The 21205-nt window shown below is 47.1% G+C and overlaps 1 protein-coding gene across 4 annotated transcripts in view; it reads right to left on the bottom strand.

The window, feature by feature from the left end:
* Positions 1-21205, bottom strand: part of FRMD4A (FERM domain containing 4A) — a 289469-nt gene that overhangs the window by 154717 nt on the left and 113547 nt on the right. For all 4 annotated transcript variants that reach the window (XM_019543681.1, XM_019543680.1, XM_019543679.1 and 1 more), the window contains exon 2: positions 12247-12312. In XM_019543681.1, the coding sequence (XP_019399226.1) occupies positions 12247-12312 (66 nt within the window). The remainder of the gene's footprint in view (positions 1-12246; positions 12313-21205) is intronic.

Here is a 21205-nt window from a genome sequence, read left to right as displayed (position 1 = left end):
TCCTGTTTCCCCCTCTACATGTGGGATTTCATTCCCATCCGCCTCCCTGTCACTGTGTGACTCTTTATCCTGCCCTCCTTGCCGCTGCGCTTCCCGTTTGAACTGTCCCTTTCCGCTTGCAGCTTCACTCTGCTCGCACATGAATCTATTTTATTTTCCCTTCAATTGCTCTTTTCTGCTGGAGGTCAGCGCTGTCAAGCCTCCCAAGGCTGCCTTCCTTGGCAAGCATACCATTATATTAAGACCCAACAGCTCTGGTTCTTCCATAGCCCTTGTTCTGATGTTGCACCGTGAGGTTCAATTGCTCACTGTCTCCTGAGTGTCTGCTCCTCTTCCTGGTCCTCCTGAAGCATCTCAAAGCCCTCCAGAACCCGCTCTACATTTCACAAGCTCACGTCTAAGTCAGTTGTTTCACTTTCACAAAGAACACAAAAATTCAACCCATTTAGGGACCTGGCCATGATGATCTTGTTGCTTCTCAAGAGCAAAATACTGGCCAGACCTTGAAGGGGAGCTGGAGGATGCAGATGTTCCCCTTGTACTACTCAGTCTCTGCTTCATGCGAGGCCCCCAGGGCACTACTTATCTGAAGGGAGGCAGGGCCCCTAACTGACTAGGCACACAGCAAGCAACAGGAATGCTCTTCAAAAGTGAGAGATGAGCCCTGGCAAGACTTATATCCAACTCATGTGAAGGTATGGGGACTCCAGGGGCAGCGTGGGCCTTGTGAACATGCCTCTGGATGGCTTCCCAGGTGCAGAATTTTGCCCTTAGTCCAGTTTCCAAGAAAATAATGTACAATGTTCCTAGACAAAACTCAAAACTTGTAAAACTTCTCTAAACTTTTCTTTTAGGCTAGACATAAGGCAAAACTTTTTTCTGTACGAGTCCCAAGGGTCTGGACTAGACTCCCCCCAGAGGTGGTGCAAACACCTACTCTGGATACTTTCAAAAAACACTTGGACGCCTATCTTGCTGGGATCCTATGACCCCAGCTGACTTCCTGCCCCTTGGGCAGGGGGCTGGATCCGATGATCTTGCAAGGTCCCTTCCAGCCTGAATGCCTATGAAATCTATGAAATCACATTTCATTACAGATCTTGGCCTCAGCTGAGAGTTGCCGCAAATGTCTTCTGACAGCTCTATGGCTTTGTAATGAGAAAATGCTAAGCTGCAAGTGCTGACACCAGGCCAGACTTCATGGGTATTTTTTTTTTTTGTGACTGTTCAAGTTCCAAGCTTAAAAAGTCACTTGAAGGGGGGCAAACACAGGTAGACCTGGGGAAACCAGATTTTCAAGGCCCCTTTTGCTACTGATCTAGTCTTAAATCCCCCAGGGTCACGAGGCTCCTGTGTCCCCATCACAGCCCTGAGGACTTCCCTGTATCTCTCTGATTACTGCCACTGCTACCATCTCCCCAGGCATGATACCACAATCTGTTGAAAAACAACTGGAAACATTTCTTTTGAATCCTTGTCAGGACACTAGGGGAGCAAATCTAGAGCACTGACAATCACTGTCAGTTTAGGACTCTGCATTTGGGAGCAGCATCGGGGTCTCTGAATGGCTTTAAAGCTCTCTGCTGAGCTCATGTCACTCTGCACGCCACACATCATCCAAACCCTTTCAACTCACCATGGACGGCTCTGGGGATGTTTTGCTTTTTTGAGACATGATGAGAAGAAAGTTTAAAAAAACCACTCCCAGCTACTGATTTTCTGTTCAGAGTGACGGCTAGGTTAACTCTGTACCAAGCACCCTTAGATAAAAAGGGTCAGCACATGAGAGCTCTGCCTAGAAGTACATGAGCTGGACAACAGGCCAGAGCCTTCCATCCAAAGGTTTTACACCATGCCCATCACCTAGCTATTGTACCTGAATGTGTCCACATGTTCCCTGAATAATCCTAAACTATTATTCCCCCGTAACTGGGGCATCCAGCAGTGATCAAGAACCAGAGCCAAGAGTTTCAATTAGTACCAGAAGCAAATCCCATATCTGATTGATTGTTATGCTGAATACATGACATAGGACATCTTTTATGCCTCAGGACATAAAAGAACTGGTGCAGGGGCAGGAAGGAGCCTTCCTTCCCTGTCACCCACACAACCACACAACTGAGCTGGTACATAATGGTGTTTTTGTGCTGACCACTGCCAGAAACAGCATGACTTGGTGTTCTCCAGTGCTGTCTGGCATAGGAATAAATCCTATTCCAGACAATAAAATATTATGATTCAAGGACCACTTCTGACTAACCCTACTTCTGTTTGCTGCCTTCTTTTTAAGCTATCTGTTTCAGACTGAACCATGAACCAAAGCCAGGGACTCCAATACCTGTGCAGGTACTCAGAAAAAACTAACACCACATCTACGAGGTCCAGTTTTGTTCTCACTCAAGTTAGTGCAGATCACGAGTCCTTTCTGCAGTCAGTGGACTCGCACCGGCATCCAGCCGGTGAAGGTGAGGGGATTCAGGGTTCCTTTGGTTGGCAGGGGCCAAAGTGAAACCTCCGGCCGACACAGCCCTGAACTTTGGGGGGCATCTGAAATCCTGATCCAAATCCAAACGGCTCAAATTTGTACTTACACCCACTTCTCAGTGTGAGGCCTTCCAAACAGGACAGTCCACTTCAGACCCATTTGGCCTCCACTTTCTTTGCCAGCACTTCCTTTTCTGGAGCCTTATTTTGGTCCAGTTTTACTGGACCGTGAGTTCCATGCGTTCCCGGTGTGGTATATTCTGTAGGGTAACCCAGCTGCTTTGGGAAGGCGGGTGATATATAAATAACCTGTAAACCAATTTTGAGGTGTAGCTATTATATTGGCACGCTGCACAGCTGCATTAACCATGAGGGATTCCTTCTGGCTGGCACTAGGCAGACTCCTTGAGGAAGGGTTTCGTAGCTGTTAGGGGCTGGACCAGCCCCCTGCACTTGGGCAGGAAAGACCGTTGGGATCAGATGACCCCAGCACGATGGGCAACAGGACGCTCTTTGAAGATCGCCGGGGTGGATGACTACCACCTCTCGGAGGAGCCTGTTCCAAACCCTCGGCACTCGGCTTGCAAAGAGGATTTCAAAAGAAAATACATGCAACCTCTTACTACTACAGCCTGTGAGTGCAGGAGCCACAATACTCCGACTTTGTGTGTGAGGTAGACGCACACACCCTACCGATCTTCCTGATGCGCCTTAATGGACTTGCAATGTCGCTGAGACAATATTTCCTACGAAGCATGTCTATGCTGTTGTCAGAACCACGGCCCAGCTTCAGCCTTGTCAATCCAGGCAACAAGAGCAATGAAGACGTGGCCACGCACGCTTGAGCAGGGGCTGGCATGCACTGAGGGTCCCCACGTGGCCATGCCTTCAGTGCTGTAGCCACCCAAACTAGCTAGATAACAGCTCACTCAGGTAGGCCTGCACATGCTGCCATCTCACACGTCCACCTGCCACGCAGACATAAGTGCAGAAGCAGCCCAAGTAGGGCGTTCCTTCAACAGGTGTAAGGAGGGTTTCCCGGGGTCTCCCTCCCACGTGTAGCTGAGTGGTCTGCTTCCAGCTTCCCTCTGCAGTCCACCTACTCACAGCATCATCTCTCAGATGCGGTGAGCCGTATACTTCTCCCACTTACGCTGGTTATGATAACTCCACTGGAGATACTGTTGCTTGATATCAGCACGACAAAGAGGAGAATCAGACCATACATATCTGCTCCCCTTGCTAAACCAGAATTCAATCCCAGTTCTTGCTGCCCCGTGACAGCACTGGGATGGGCAAGGAGCGAGGGCATTGCTAACCCCAAAGCTGGAGGGAAGCCAGTACCCCCACTCTCTTCGAAACCGTTTTGTTCCCCCTTTCTGATTTCTCAGCCTGGAGCCCGGCCCAGCCTCCAGGGCCCTTCTTCAAAGCCGCTTAAATCACTTTTGGAGCACAGCCTATAAACACTGCAGGGAACCGCACTGACTCCTCCACTGTGCGATGATGGTTCCTGGCAACTGAACTTGCCCATTTACGGTCACGGCAGCCTGGGTCTGTAGCTGCGTGAGCCATGGATCCGGCTCCTTTTAAAGAGCCGCAGGCTCCCCGAGTGAGAAAGTAGCACAGCACCGTCAAGTAGGAAAGTAAAAGGGTGGGTGCACTTGCAACCCAGCTAAGGAGAGCATGGGTCAGGGCACTGGCCTGCAACCCATTTCTAAGCTGCCCGAGTGATTTAGTGCATGCTGCGACTCAGTTTCCTCATCTGTGAGCCGCCATTAAAGTTTGCAAGGGACTTGCAGCTCATGTGAGTGCTACAACCCGTCATTACAATGCTCCAGCAAATCCCATTCGATTGGGATTTCCTGACCACGAGGCCGTGCTGACAGGATTACAGGCAACTCTGAAACATCCTCCGAGGGACGCTGCATTTGCTGAACTCTTTCTTCCTCCCCAATCTTATCACTTCGAGTGAAGTCGATGCTCACAGAAGATGCCTGAGCCACAGCCCTGGAGATTGAAGCCCTCGACTTATTCACTGAGGAGGAACAATATGGATCTGCTCGTGTATCTGGCAGCATGGAGAGCACGGGTTTGAGAGAGCAGGGACTGCTCCTCTCTCTACCAGGTCCACTTCCTACAGAAGCAGTTTTCGTGGTACCCCAGGGATGTGGACTTTCATCCCGTGGGACTAACCTCCAGCCTCTGGCTCACATCACTGCCTCACTCAACACCCATCTCAAGGGTCAGTGTCTCCCAATTTAGTGACAACCTCTGTAGTGGCATGGTCAGGCCCCTGGCCCCGAAGGATCCCAAGTCAGCACACGGATAGTCTGAAAGGGAAAAGGAACTGAGATGGGAAATTCTGCCCAGACCTTACCCCTTATGAGACGGTGCTCATCAGCATGCCTATGCAGTTAACACTTCCTTGGGTAAGACTACACCGTAGCTGGGTGTTTGCAGCGAAGGTCAGCACACCCATGCTAGCTAGCTTGGGTACCACAAGCAATCAAAATAACGTGGCGACCTATTGCGTCCCAGGTAGCTTCCACAGCCCATGCTCAAGCCCGCATCACTTAGCTTCACAGACCTCCTCATCTAGTTAGAAGTAAAAGGCAGAGTTTCTCATCCCCGTGACCTCTGCGCCCCCAGCCGACTTCAGGAGTTTTGCACCTGCAAGTTGTGTAACTGCTTGTGCAAAGAAGAGAAAGAACTGAAGGCGTAGTGAGCCAAGACGGCGAACCTCTGAGCTGAAGTCAGATAATGGGAACAGACGGCCGTGAAGACAAGGGCAGCCAGCCCATGAGATTCAACTCGTGCACAAAAAGCCGCATTTATAAAACTGACATGAAGAGAAATGAAACGCCAATTACAGAAAACGCTCAAATAAAGGGAAGCAAATACAATTTGCGAGCCAAATTTTCACGTGCGGTGCAGCAAATGGTTCAGCGCTGCCCAGAAATCAGATCAGAGCTAACGCGCAGTCAGCCTGAGTCAGGGAAATGATTTGAATCCATTTTCCATAAGTACAACCAAATCCATTTTCCATCAGTAAAAAAAAAAAAAAGAAAAGGAGACGTGCTTTCTCAAAAGGATTAAGCGGATAAAGCCAAACATTTTTCCAAAAAAACTTGCCTCATAAACCAAACACACTTCAAACAGAAATGGAACTGTGAAAAAATCTGCATAAGAAGATCTGAAAAGCTTCTTCGAAAGAAAACACTGTCAAAACATCTTATATAAACTCACCACACACAACAGAGCATCAGGAGGCATTTATCAAATGAAACACAGGCCAAACGCAACTCCTGGAGACAAAATGTAACTCCTTTTCATAATCCCCACTCAAACGAGTTTGACACTTCAGTCTCAAGAAAAAAATTAGGAACAATGATACTCTGCCTGGTTTATAACTATGGCGTTCTCAATTTTGGTATTTATTGGGAGGAAAAAAACACTTTGTGGGGGTTCTTCTCTTCTATATCCATGAAATCCATTCTTTTTTTACTTTGTGCTGCTGTAAAAATTTGCCAGTGCTAGAGTCAAGGGAAAAATCTCATGGAAAGAAATGCCTGGGACCATTTGTATATATATAAAAGCCAAGTAACCTCTTATTTGTAATCTGACAGTTCACAGAAACATTCGAAGGACATGTGATTTATACTGTCTTTGGGGTAGGGACAATCTTTTTTTTATCCAGGTAGTGCAAATAACAAATAAGAATACGAATTTGCACAATTGCTCACAGTGGAAGTGTTCAGGGAGCCATCTGGAGGAGGCTTTGGGAGGCCCATCAAGGTAAAGAAGCATCATCATGTGGCTTTGACAAATTATGACAACTGCTCTGTCATATTTTATGACAATCAAGGCAACTGCTGTGTCATATTTTCCATTTGTGAACCCCTTTCCCTCCAGGCAGATGTACATTCCCTTAAGCCATATGGGGATATGCTTCTAGCAACACATTTATAAAATGCAAACTCTGATCAGAGTTGATTCACAGATATAAAAAGGGGTTAAAATGGTCCACAGAAGTCATGGAGCTAATCAAAGAGCAAAGTACTACTCAACTTGTGCAGCTATGATACTATGATCATAATCTTGTCTTTAATAATTAAAGATTCTGGATCCTCGGGCCCCTTTAACATCTCTCTCTATGCTTGAATTTAATAACAGGCTTGCTCAACTGCACAAGCAAATTGGTAGTAGAGGTATGAACTGTACTTAGAAGTACTGTTTTCAGCCCTCCTAGTACATATGTGAACATGTTATGCCAAAGAATGAGCAGGATGCTGAAGATCTACTAAACTGAGAACCCTCTGTGATCCCTGGTTGTAAGATGTTACAGAAGCACAAAGCATTATTAGCCAAGCTGGCTGAACTACATTCAAAGAACAATTTATACAGAAAATACAGCTGCTCTTCTGGGCATCCGTTTTCCATAACCAGATATCTGAGCTTACAAAATGTGCACATTACTTGAAATGCAGTCAATAAATGCTTCTGTGTGAGTGAAATCGAGTTCATAGTTCATAAGTGATCCAGTCCTTGTGACTTATAGTGGTATTCGCTTCAAGGATCGACTGTTAGAAATTCCCATTCAAACAGTATGATTGGCAGGGATCCAGGGTTTTCCGTTCACCAAGGAAAAATGTGGTGAAACCTGGATTTTCTCATTTTAAGGAGAAAAACCCAGATTTTTTCCTTTAAAGGAGAAAAGCATGGTAAACGGTGGGCTTCCCCTTGCAGGCTGGCAGAGTTCCAGCCTGCGAGGAGCTGCGGGCAGCGAGAGCAAGGTGATCAGCTGGGGGCTCCACGTGCGTGTGCACGTGGCCACCAGGCAGCCTGGAGAGCAGCTCCCTGCAGGTAAGTGTGATGGCAGAGGGGGCAGGGGAATTGAGGTCCCCATAGTGAGGGAGGAACGGAGTTGGGCAGGGCTGGGGCTGGAACGTATGGCTGCAGGGCCCAGGTGGGGAGTAGGACTGGGCCCTGGGTGGCTCATCCACAGGGGGATGGCTCCCCACTGCTGTGTGCACTTGTGGGGGAGGCACGGGAGGCATGTGATTCCCAGATTTGTGCATGGGGTGGGCTGCCCTCTGCAGGCTTGGGCTCCCCACCCCACTGCCCTCCACCTGGGGCCTCTGTGGCTCATCTAGTGTGGCAGGGCACAGCAGGGTGGGGAAGTTTAGTGCATGGCGCTGCCATGGCAAGGCACCCCCTGCCCACCCGGCAGCAGCAGGGATGGTCATGCACAGTTGTACCTCTTGCTGCTGCTGAGCGGGCACGCTGCACCTCACAATGGCGGTGTAGGGCTCATGGCAGCAGCATGAGCTTCTCTGCCCGGTCCCGCTGTGCCCTACCATGTCAGGTCTCGCCCACTGGGCTACAGAGGCCCCAGGGGGAAGGCAGCAGGGCAGGGAGCCCTGAGCCTGCAGCAGGCAGCCTGCATCTGCGCCCCCATGGGCTCCACTCTGGCCATGCTGCCACTGCAGCAACTGCCACCTCCTATGGGGAGTAGCTGGGGTTTGAGCACTGCTGTGGTGGGTGGGGGCTGTGGACCCAGGTCCCTGTCCCCATAGTCCTGGCAGCTGGGGGCCCCCCCAGCAGGGCTGGTGGAAAGTGGGGGGCTGTGGGAGGTGAGTGAGGGGCAATAGCATGAGCAGGGCACTGGCATATCAGGGGTGCTCAGTGCTACAAAGCAGTGTGGCAGGAGGGGTGGGGGCAGCTGCAGCTAGACCCATGTTCTGGTGAGTGAAGGGGGCAGAAGGAGCCCTGATTTTCCAAGATAAAAACCCCAAATCAACCACCAAAATGTATCGGTATTTACAATTTATTTTATTATAGTGATTGAGGCACTGGCAGGCTTCCAAATTGCTTTAAAATGGTAAATATATCAATAAAACATTGCGTTCAACTGATACCTATATATATAGTAGCGTTTCATTTTGATCACAGAAAAACCATGAATTTTGGGGGTTTTAATCAGAGAATTTGCAAATCTTCTGTCTTTGCTTTATTAGAGAATGTGTGATTTTTAGACAGACAAAACCAGGATCCCCGGGGATCGGTGACTTACAGGCATTTCTTTTGCTCTTGGATTCAGCGACTCCCAAACCCACTAAGGGTCTTCAAAAGCTGAATCCTAACCCTCATGACACTCAGCCTTTCCATGACATTTCTCATCAAATTTTACATATATACAAGCAAATGAGCAGTCTTGCAAGTATCACCAAAGCACATTCGTAGGGCTTCTTCTAATGAATGCTCATGATTGTTTTTCTTGACGTGCACTTCTAGCAATGATCTAGTCCTAGCATCTGATGAAGTAGGCTGTTGCCTACAAAAGCTCATACCTCTCTCAACCAGTGCATTTGTATGTGCCCTATCTTCTATTTGACTTCAGGCTAACCACCTTCACGCCTCAGAATCACCTAAAGTGATTTAAGAGCCCAAGTCTCAACTGCTAAGGAGATTTAGGTGCTTAGGAGTGTAAGTGTCTTTCAAAATCAATGGGTCCTTCAGTTCCTCAGCCCCCATGGCCCTTTTAGCTGTTAGTTTGGGTTGCCTATGCTATTTAAACCACATTCCAGAGCGATACGAGTCAGCATGGAGATGCATTTCCTGTGATTCATTTGAGTTTCAAAAGTCCCCATTCATCCTTCCAGTGTTTACTAAAGTACAGCTAAACCTCATCCTGCCCACCCCATGTTATCAGCTGCTGGACAGTAATCCAAGTGCTATGGGAAGTTTCTACCACAGCTCGTCACTGGGTCTAGTGCCATTTGTGAGAAAGAAGTTATTTTTCTAATCTTTATGATTAATTCTTTGGAAATTTCCTACACACTTCACTTAACACCAGTAACCAGAGCCAGGTTTTCAGTTCCCATTTAGACACCTAAGTATTTGGCCAGATTTTCAACAGCACTCAGCACTGGGAATCTGCACGGAGAGTGCATCTGTCAGAATTATCCAGGTTTTCCAACTCAACCAGGCCAAAAAAAAAAAAAAAAAAAAAAGCTGGAAAATCAAATTAATGTATTTACATATTTTTATATGTAATACTTGAACAGCCTTCAAAAATGTCTATGGTCTGGATTTTTCATGTGAAGTTATAATATTTGCATGGGAAATATTGATCAGAAAGATTTTTTTCTTACAAAATTTCCTGAGAATGATAATCAGCATGTTTCCAGCCAGGCCTGCCCTCCTGGAAATCTGATCCTGACTGTGGGGGGCTGCAGAGCGTTGAAAATCTGGCTTGGTTACTCCCTCTCCAGCTTGCCTGTCTACCACAGCCTGCCATCACGTTATTGGCTTGGCTACCAAGTTATTCTGGCTGAGTCGTGGGTGCATGGACACTGACTTAAGTCATAGTTCCCAAACAAGGCACTGGAAGGGATTCAATTCATCAGACAGGGTCTGGCCAGAAGTGCAACCCAATCAGGAAGTGGGATAGCAAGCCTGGAAGTGGGGTCTGGGGCCCAAAAGACTGGACACAACTGATCTAAGCAATTCATTCACAAATCCAAGTTCAAAAGCATGCATAGACTTTTGAGAGCTCCCCCTTTTCTATGCACACGCTCATGCCTTTCATCCACTTTGTGTGCAGGAGAAGGGACTTGGGACTTCCATATAGTGTGTAAGGTCTATGCCTGGCACAGGCTCCACTCACATTTGTGCCATACAACAACTGCTTCATGCAGCTTTCTGCCATGCACTCAAGGGGCACATCTACATATAAAATTAACAAGACTGAATGAAGTCCAGCACAGTTTGCAGTGGAGTTTATTGCTCCCAAGCACAGCATTTACACATGCGCCTGGGACTGCAGCACACTGAGCCTGGGTGGCACAGCCCCGGCTAGCAGGGGGGTCCGGGATGCCAGCCTGCCAGCCAAGGGCTGCTCCAACCTGGCTCAATGTGTTGTGGAGGGTCTGGCTGGGGCACAAAGGTGCTTCAGTGAGGGGCTAGCCAGCAGGCAGCCCCCACACTGAACCAGCCTTGTGCCCCAGCCAGCCCCAGTCACTGTATACACGTGCGTTGCGGTGGAGTACATAACTCCACTGCAGGATAATACTTGTGTCTGGGAATACTATTCTATGACAGAGTTAATTAGTTTACTTCATCCTGATAGCACTGCATGTGTAGACAGTGACGCTTACTCCAGAGCTAATTAGTCAGTTCTGCAGTAAATGTCTTGTGTAGCTGTGCCCAAGGACTTGCAGGACCAGGGTTTTAAGCTTTAAATAGCAAGCAAAAAGATTCAGAGGGTTTCTAGGACTATTCCATGCAACAGGTGGGTATATACCTGCTCTGTCAGTAGTACATTGCATTAGTAGTCTTATTATTATTATTATTATGATTTATGTCCTGCTCTATCCAGGACATACGTGAAACTTAGGTCCTTATTAGAAACAGCAAAAGATGCTTCCTTTCACACAACAGTGGCATGGGACTTCCAACCCCTTTAGGAGAAGCTCAACCTCAACTACCAATGTCCATTCAGAATCCCAAACTGCAAACAGTGAAACAGGCAATCAGGACCCTACCACCCACAGGCACTAGCAGATAAAATGCAATCACCATAAACTGTCCTGACCTTTACCTTAGATGACTGGGATTAGTGCTAGAGTTAAATTACACAATTTAGGGAGAAGGCAATGGTATCTTTGCACGTATCTGCACAGCATCTGGTATAAAGGAGCCCTTATCCTGAGTGGGACCTCTGGGATTGTTTCATAATAGGAAAAAAGACACAAAACAGCAGCCTACTTAAGCTATAGGTTATAGACAACTGTATCAACCTTCAAGGATAGGTCTGTATGGTTCTGCAGGGATGCAAATAGAGATGATCTAGTTGGGGCTGGTCTTGCTTTGAGCAGGGAGTTGGACTAACCTCTGAGTCCAACCCCCTGCTCAAAGCAGGACCAGCCCCAACTACAGGTGACCTCCTGAGGTCCTTTCCAACCCTAATTTTCTACGATTCTATGAAATATAGGAAAACCATGCCTCCCCTTTTAGAGTGGTTAAAACTGTATGTTTGTCCAAGCTCTCAAACATCCTGGAGCTTGTAAATTCAAATCCCAGCAAGCAGAGGAATGAAATAGCTGTAGCTGGAGTGCAAAATCTAATTAAATGCATGTTCATGTTTGAATCCTGATGTGAATGCTCTCAAAAGGTAATCATCTATTACCTCCCGCCTATTGCCTTGCATCCTGAGGATGCACCATAAACTCAAACTGACATGCAAGCTACGTGTGCGGGTCACTTCACCCATGACTGAAGCGTGGCCAGCGCCAAGACAGAACGTAAGAGCTGTCTAACGTCATGCAGCAAGAGTTTAGGGCAGGAAGTGGAAGGGCATGCAACAAAAACTGCAGAGGGGATTTTAGAGGGGCAGAATATTGTTACTGGTGCAGGAGCTTGGCACAGATGTGATCATTAACTCTTCAGAAAGTGTCATGGGATTATGAATGACCACAAGCAGCTCTGACTGGTTTTTCATCTCGGCTGAAAGACAGCAGCTCCGGTACCATGTTGGGGCCCTGTTGGTGGGGCATTAACACTCCTCCAACCCTTCCTGCAGCACCTTGGATCTTCATTGCAGGTCTCCCATCCTGGGCCATGAACCAGCTGGATCCTTCTGAGTTTATGAAATCTGAGGGGCTCACATGCAGACTTGCTGACTAATAAAGATTTCACTGACCTACTTGCCCCCCACCATCCTGAATTCAAACCATGCCGTCAGCGAGGACAATTTATTACCTGCACAAGAAGTTCCAGCTTCCTGTCATCGAGGAGGTGCACTTGACATCGGCGGCCCTCCGTCATCTGCAAGAGAGAGGACAGACGTGCGTTTCAGGGTGCTTAATTTACAGGGTTGGCAAAGGCTGCGAGCTGCCACTAGCACGTTGTGGCTCTGCTCTCTCAAAACCCCATCCGAGCCGAGGGTTTCATTCACAGTTTTTCCTTCCCTGGCACCAGGAAAAGAAAAGGTTGGAAAGAGAAAAAGAAAAAGCACTCTCACAGCTGTCACCGAACAGCACGTGGCCCTTGCTTTGACTCAGCCACAGAAGGGAGATCGTTCCAGTGTGAAAAACGGGCCTGGGCCAGAAGGTGGCTAAGGGAGGCTGTTTCCCGTATGCAGGCTGATGGAGATGGCCCTGACACTTCCCGCCTCGGCCCCCATCCGTGCACCTGCCCTTTGCTAACGTGGCAACACCAGAGAAAATCCCTGCCCGTATTTCAAGGGAATGCTCAATACTTGACAGGTCAAGATTCAAACATAACTGAAATTACCCCATGGATTACCGTGGCCCTAGGTCCTCTTTCTACCTAAATATGTCTATACTAGAAAACTGTACAGACTTAAATACTGATATAGCTGATGTTAACAGACATGGTTATAGCAGAATGCTTTTAACCACAGACAAGGTCTCTTACAAAGTCACCTAGATTGTGGCAGCGATGAAATGCATGAGATATGTTTCCCTGAATGATGGAAGCAATCCCCAAGGTCAGCCAAGAGTTAGAGACCGGTGCTTACATGGCACCATAACCAAAAGTTATATTAGATATTCAGGCTCTGATTTATCGAGTGACTTAAGCGTATGCATAACTTTAATATGTAAATAATCCTATTCACAGTCAAAGGGAAGCGTATCCCAAGGCAACTCTCCTGCCCATACTGTCAGCATACGATCAGGAAGTGAGAGTGTTTTGGTCACTCCTAAAAAAGTCACGAAAAGTTTTGCTGGGCTAGCCCTGCAGTAGCATTTGAAAGGTTTAAATTTTAAGGGAAACATTCGGAATTAAGATGTTGGCTAACTAAGTTACGGTTAACTAAGTACAAAGAGCAACTCACAAAGACACTCTCATGGACCCAGGAGAACAAACTTCCATCTTCAGCTTTCTTTGGGCAAAAATGAAGTTTATTTCCTACCTATGGGGACTTTTTACCGTCTTTAACTTTCCCTGAACCTGAGGAAAGGTGTATGAGCCTGACAGCTTGCAGAAAAAGATCCTTTTTTTTTGCGATTTCCTAGTCGGTCTAATAAAAGTTATCATCTCTGAACTGAGATTCTAGAGTTTTACATTTCTAGTTAGCGAAGTACAGCTTTGTCTGTAGACCTGAGTCATCCGGATTGCATAGATTCAGAATCATACATTGCTCCAGTCTAACACAATTTAACACTCGAGGTGAGTTTTATTAGAGGCTGCATTAACCAACAAAATCTTTCCCTTTCAGGTACCACCAACCCATGTAATATTTATGAACCTGGGCATGTATAAATACCACTCTGATCCCTGCAGGCTTTGTCTGTGTTGCTAGTTATACCAAAATATTTTTTGAATACCCGACAATGCAAAATAATACCGCTTTCCTCTGCATACACAGCTGCTTAGGCACAATTGAAGCTCTGGCATTCAAATCAAAGGAAATCCTTTGTAAAACAAGACTTCTCATAAATGTCAACTGGTTACTACTGCAGCAATAAATTGTCCTGCTACAAGATATTCCTAAGGTAAGTAATGGCATGTAAAGTATTGTTTTACATAGGGCATATTACTTGGTGAGTGAGATTTCCACCATAAACCCTGTTTGTATTTAAATAGCTTTCAACTCAGCTGTAAAGATATGCTCTAAGCGTGCTGTCCAAGGCCCCAGAGAAGGGACTTTACACATCTAGAGCACCTTTTCATCACAGATCCCCTAAGCCTTATGCAGTATTTTAAGGGTATCTCCACTGTCATAAAATGCTTCTATTTAAATGTTACAGACAACTTAATGGTTGAGATGAGATTCAGTTTCTTAGAGAACTCCTAAATGCTCTTTTTGTCTTTCAGTCCTTCCTGCCAGACACCACCAGAGCTCACAAGACAGAGATCCATGCTTATTCACCACTGGGACATAGTCCTAAGGCAGAGGTAGGCACCGTTTTTTGGCCAGAGTGCTGAAAAACAGCACAATGCCGACCTAGGAAGGTGCCACAGTGCCGGCATGCTAGAAAAACAAAACGAGGGTTGCGGGGGAGGGTACATAGCAGGATGTACTGCATATTAGTATATTTAATAATCATAAATGTTGCCTTTGTTGTTGTGTGTTCCTTTTTTGTTCAGCATGTTGCAGTGAGAGAGAGAAATAAAAGAAAGAGGAGAGAGAAAGAGAAAGAAAAAAGAGCAGAGAAAGAAAAAGGAGAGTAGAGAGCGAGCCAGACACACACACACACACACCACATGTGAGCAAACACAGGGAACCAGCACACACCCAGAACCAGATGTGCGGGCGCACAGAACCAGGCTGCTGGGCCACTGGCCAAAGTCTGACCCAGCAATGCCCTGGGCCCACCGGAGCCCCTGTGCTTCCCCGGGGAGCCAGCCCCCAGGCTGCAGCGCGGCCAGCCGAGGCCCCAGCCCAGAGCCTGCCCATCAGCCCAACCACCCACCCACCCCACACAGCTAAGGCCCAAAGCTGGCAGAACCATTTAGGACATCTAAACCGTTATCCCCAGAGAGGCTGGGAGAGCACACGATGGCAGATCCCTCCATCCTGGTGCCAAGGCAGCTGGTGTAGGGGACTATCAAGGAGTGCTTTCCCCCAGGAAAGTAAACCAGACTGGCTCTGGACTGATAGTGCTGGCTATCCGCAACACCTCACTGGGTCCAGGGCACTGCTCTGGGGTCAGGCCAGTGAAGCAGGGGAAGGGAGGGCTGGGCTTCCTTGTACCCTGAAGGGCTGCGCTGCCCCGCTGTCCGCTCTGCGGTGCACGCGTAGTCTCCGCGAGAGCTGATGTCGGAGCTGTGCAGCCTGCCTGTTGCTTGCTGCAGCTGCCCAGAGCCCAGACTGGCTACAAACAGCTGCGCCGGGCCCCGGAGCCCAGTCACCAGCTCTGTGCTAGGAGCAGGGGAGAGGCCAGGGTTGCGCTCCGACTATCCACTCCAAGGCACGGGTGCACCTGCTGGTACAGAGCTGATGCCAAAGCCTGGTGCAGCTATTTGCATCCTCCTGGCTGCAGCTGGCCCTGGCTCTGGGTAGCTGCTGCCGATCATGGAGCCCGGGTTGCTCCCAGCAGGTCTTGCAGCCTCCCAGCCGCCTGCTGGGAACAGCTTGGGCTCTGTGGCTGGCAGCAGCTACTCAGAGTCGGGGCTGGCGGTGGCGTGCCAAGCAAAATGGCCTTGCATGCCATACTCGGCATGTGTGCTGAGGGTTGCTGACCCCTGTCCTAAGGCTTCTGATTGAGTAATTGAGCCAGAAAGCAGGTAAGTGACTTGGCCAGGGCCATGCCATGAAGCAGTGGCAGAGACCACCCAATTCTCCTGAGTTGCAGTGGGCGACTCACTCCCATTGGGGCACAAAAGCACATTTAAAATGAAAAAGCATTACCCAAACACAAAGGGAGGAAGGGTTAAAGCTGCAGATATTTTTGGGTCTGCACTCCTGTATTTCAAAGAAGGCTCAGCTTGCAACTTGAAGCTTGGGAGTTTTGTACTCCATAATTTTGTAACCTCCTAGTTAGTGCTTTTGTTACTTGAAAGAAAACCTGCCTAAATGGAAACAGATGGTAGATGAAGCTCAAAAATAAAAATATAAAGCTGTTAAGCTATACTGCATGGCGCAGAATTTTGCCCAAGTACAAAGTGCTGTGAATATTATCCTTTGCAGAGACAGGGGAAAGGCAGGAAAAAGCTCATCTGTCCGTCTCTGGTTTCTTTACTGCTGCACATCACCGGAGTATCTGAGTGTATCACATTATACTAGTGGACTTCAAGAGACGTGTAATATTATCTATACAATTTTATTATAGTGCATGTGTGCATGTGAAGGTAAGTGTAAGTTCTTTTACGGCCCATACACAAATTTGGTATGGGTCCCCTTCCCCTGCTAAGATTTATATCAGAGCATATAATAGCTAACGTACATGCATACTGTTTTCCTGGACTGAATCCCAGATTTTGGCTGTGTCTCATTAAGCCTTTTATTGCCACCAAAAACATGCAGCTATCCCATCAGCTCAGATGGGAAGGAGTCCGTGGAGCAAAAAGATGGGAACTCAACCCCTACTGTCGTCTGGAAACTCAGAGCAGCCCTGGAGCGCGGCGCTGCGGCAGCTGCAAGGTCTCCATGCGGCCAGAGGTCCGTTACAGAGCTCTACCCTGAAACACACTCTGCTCGGATAACGAGTGCCTTGCTCTTGCCTAAAACCGCAGATACTGGCTATCAGAGAAGACAGGGCTAGCAGGCTAGAGACGAGCTAAAACAGAACGATCATTCCTACTTGTTTCTTATTCCATGAGATTGTCACCCGTGTTGAATTTTTTCCCCCCCAGCAGCAAAGCAGTACAAGCTATTAGTTTGCTGGAGTGAGAAACGGAGGCATTTCGTGGCACCACAAGAAGGAGCTGATTTAGCACAGCCTGTCTGCCTGCATTTGAGGTTATTGCCACTGACTTAGCAAACTCGCTATTGTCTGCTCTGCTGCGCTGAGGACTCCACAGTCTCCTATGGGATGGATGAAGGAGCCTGTTCTGTAACTCCTCATAACAAGAGAAGGGAAATCAATGCCTATGCCCTTTAGATGGGATCATGAGAGCAGGAGGTCACTAAACATTAACAATTGCTCAGCAGCTCTGGGCGTTTGATGGGAGCGGCCTACGAAGAGCAGAATAAGGTTCCTAAAGTTTCTCAGGAAGAGGTGGATATTCTGAGGGACAAAGAAGAACTCAAAGCAGAAAGAGAAGAGAGGGCTGCTTTCTCTTAGCTACAAAAAATTGGGGGTATTCCAAGAAAAAAGAGAAGTAAAGCAACAAGGGGGTGAAGGCTGTAGGGAGAAGACCCGAGTGCTTAATATGGAAGAAAAATATGTCTGAACATAAGAGATTGTTCACACACACTGGACTTTGCTCCGGGTAATTATGCTCTGGAGATGCTTTGCATCACGGTAAGATTTATTATTCACTCGCTGAGCTCAAGAGTTGTACCTGCTGCTTGCCATGGAGAGCATCTGTTTCACTAATTTGTGGCAAGAATTTACTGCGTATGTTGGAAAGTTCCTCCTAAAGGAATCAACCAGTTGCATCACTGCCCTTCTCTCTTCACCCTGAGATCATTTGATACTTCTCAGATATTTGGAAGAAGTGGGACCCAGCTACAAACTTTTCCGTGGTAAGAACCGATGCAAGTGGTCATGACACGCATGGTTCACTTGTGAATATGCCACGTAGGCTCCACAGGCCAGCCTTCCCAAGAGTTCAGATCCTACTAAGCACCTAACCGATTTCATAGCTGGCTCACAACATCACATTCTTGAGAAAGTCAGGTCATTTATTTTCTGGACCTAAATGGGAATTGAGCAATCTGGCTCCAGCTGTGGCTGCTGAAAGCTTGAAAATCTGAAGTCGGACTCTTAAAAATCCTGACTGATGTCTACTGAGTTGTTATATATGAAAGGGCTGAGTATATGCCCAATGTACAGAAACACAGAATGGGCATGTGTCAGTTCTAGGTCTGAATACCATTGTACTTTGAGCGACTGTAGACACAAGTCATTTCCTGTCTCTCTCTCCCGCTCACTATCTCGCTTTCCTTCACTCACTCTCCCTCGGTATTTTCATCTGCAAAATGGGATAATGTTACCGACCAACCCTGTAAAGTGCCTGGAGACCTGTGGAGCAAGATGCTACATGTACGCTGTTGACCTTTGAATCTGTCATCCCTCCAGAAAGTAAATTTCTCCTGAAAGTTCCCTTGCTGACTCCCTTTTTGGCCATTTGCATTAAGAATGGATTTTCTAGCTACCTTTGACATGCACATAAAACTTTAAATCTCATTTGGAGGCTGCTGCCCAAATATTTACATAGAGAGTTTCTTAGGAAAGTATCCCGTAGAGAGGCTGGCAGTTGTTTTGCTCTGCTATGTGAACCATTTTGGCAGCTTACCTTCTCCTCCATTCATCTTGCCTGTGACTCCAAACATTGGCTAGGAGATTCTTATAAACTGTCCCTGACACTGCTTGGAAACGCATACTCTGCTCGATTCAACTCTAGACACAGGTCAGCTTGCTACTAAATTAACACAGGCGGCAAAATGTCCATGGAGCTGTTGTATGCAACACAGTCATCGTTTCAAAAAGGAGAAAGAGTTGCAAAGAAACCCTTTGCTTTAAAAAAAAATTTCTCTGGGTGAAAACATGGCTGTGCCAAACAACTCAAAGGCACAAAATGCAAATGCTATTTACAATGGCAGTTCTATAAATATCCCTGGCACGTTTCATTAGCTAGTGACTGTAGAAATGAAGAGGATACAGTGTATTCTTCCATGACTCAAATCAGAAATTATAATTGGAAGCAGAATATTTCCTAAACGCTTGCTGCATGTACAGGAGGTAATTACTGTGCTGAATACACAAAAAAAACCCCTGTGTCACAGTGCCTGCTGTTTGGACAGATCCACTGAAAGGAGGAGGGAAATACAAGGCCTTTGATTAAAAAGACACTATTGGCTTAAAAAAAACCCCATGCTCCTGTCAGAAACTTTTAACTGGCTAGTGGTCCTGGTAAGTTCTCAAGCTGCTCGAGCTGGAGAAGGTTAGGAAGAGAAATGCTTTGCTTAAATCTTTTCCAGCTTGTTTATCTTTTTGCATTTAAGAGCACTTTGGTTCTGATTCAGGAAAGCATCTATAGCAGGGGCAGGCAATTATTTTGGGTGAAGGAGCACTTAGCGAGTTTTGGCAAACTGTTGAGGGATGCATTTCCTTTTCCGGTGCAGGGAAGCAGGAACAGGTCCCAGGTCAGAAGCCTCTGCTAGGCAGGGGTTTCTGGTTGGGCAAGGGCTGGGCAGACCTTGCTGCTGGATTCTGCCACAAGTTTCCTCTGGGTCCTACTGCCCCAGCTCCTGTCATCTTTGACAGGCAGCTAGGAGCAAATAAATGCTCATTTTCTAATTTTTTAGGGGCCTCACAGGCTTGATAGAATGGCCTGGTGGGCCGGATCTGGCCCCCAGGCCATATTTTGCCCACCCCTGATCTATAGCAACCACCTATCATGCTAAACAATATAGGCTTATTGCTTCCTCATATCCCTCAGCCTGTTTATATCCATCTCTTGTCTCATGTCTTATAGGAACATGGGCAAGTAGGGCTGGAAGGGACCGTATACGGTTATTTAGTCCTTTGATTGAAAGCATGTTGAGGCAGAGACCATCTTTTGCTTCTACAGCATCTACTGCAGTGGGGTCTTGGTCATATGGTAATGTAAATCATCAGCATCCTGATGATAATTTCTCTGAGCAAAGGGAGAGAAGCTCTATAGTCCCTAATGCACATGGGGTTAACAAGGAGTGCAGCTGGTCCCATGGGTGACTAGGACAAAGATATCACAAGAAAGTGGAAGTGGCTGCACCGATGACTACCTGGGGGAAATGGATGACCACATCGGGGGGGCGGAGGGGGGAGCGTGTCCTGCCTTGTGCAGCTGCCTGGGAAGCTGCAAAGATCTCCGGCCATCAGGATGCACAGATCCAAGTGGCTTGTTTGCATCTGGCATCCTTTGCTTGTGATTCATTAAAAGAAAACCTTAAAGAAAGGAAGTGGCATTACCACCACAGGGCATCATTCGTCAGTCCCGGTTGGCGGGTCTGCCCACCCCACTGCAATCCCTCTTCAGGAAAACACATGTCTTAAGCATGTGCTTACGGTGCTGCTCCCACTCTCTTGCTTTCCCGGCTCGTGGCTTTTGTGCACAGTCACTTCCATTGCTCTCCCTGTATCATCTAGTAGATAGTTGGTTGTGTCCGGGAGTTTTTCATGGACCAGCAGCAGAGGGAATCGAACGTTTTCAAAGAGGTGAAAAAGTAATTGAAGAAAAATACTATCTTCCCAGGGAGCCTCAAAGGCAGGTGGCATACCAGACAGTGTTTGCAAGGCTTTGCCAAGATTTAACACAGAGCCCCTTATGCTTATCCCCTCCTTCGAGATCCCTGAATACAGGACAATGCAAAGTAGTGTTATAAGATTTAAAAAAAAAAGATGAATATCCATGGGACCTTTCCCATAATGCTAAATAAACAAAATGATTATGAACCGGTGTTGTTAATAGTATCTCAGCAGCAAGTCCTATGGACACCCATGGATAAAGTCATGAACACTCAATGGGTTAATCTTCTATCATCCGTGGTGAACCAGGCTGTTCAAGGTTACTGTTATTTGTCAAGGTTATGTGTCATCTCTTTTACAGCACCCACTGTACAGTTGGAAGGGGTATTAGACAAGGTTTCAGGCACAATGTAAGCTTGTCTACTATCTCCCAAGTATATAATGGCCCAATAAAGACTCCAATGAAAAAATCCTTGCTTCTCATATATTGTGTAGAACATCATGGCTACAACTGCACTCCAACCTTTTCTTATCAAGAAAGCTACTTGGCAGTCGAGGCTGGCAGAGGTTAATTATAAGCCATGTTTTTTCCTTAGGAAGGATGAGAATCGTAGTTCTCTAAAACCTGTCCCATGGCATTTGCCAAATAACGCAAACAATTTCAGAGGCAGAACAAATATCTTAAGTTTACAGAATCCCTTTAAAGTTATGGAAACCTTCTGGTCGGTAATGGGACCTTAGCTTTGGAGCCATGACCATGAGAGGCATCCCTAAATTTAATATATTGGGAAAGTGGCAATGCCAAAAGACATAGCGACATAAAGTAAGATATAAGCTTATAATATACTGCATGC

Source organism: Crocodylus porosus, unplaced genomic scaffold (assembly GCF_001723895.1).
Source record: "Crocodylus porosus isolate Cpor-Errol unplaced genomic scaffold, CroPor_comp1, whole genome shotgun sequence".
Taxonomy (NCBI): domain Eukaryota; kingdom Metazoa; phylum Chordata; order Crocodylia; family Crocodylidae; genus Crocodylus; species Crocodylus porosus.
Note: the sequence above shows the minus strand (reverse complement) of the source record. Positions and strands in the feature narration are given on the sequence as shown.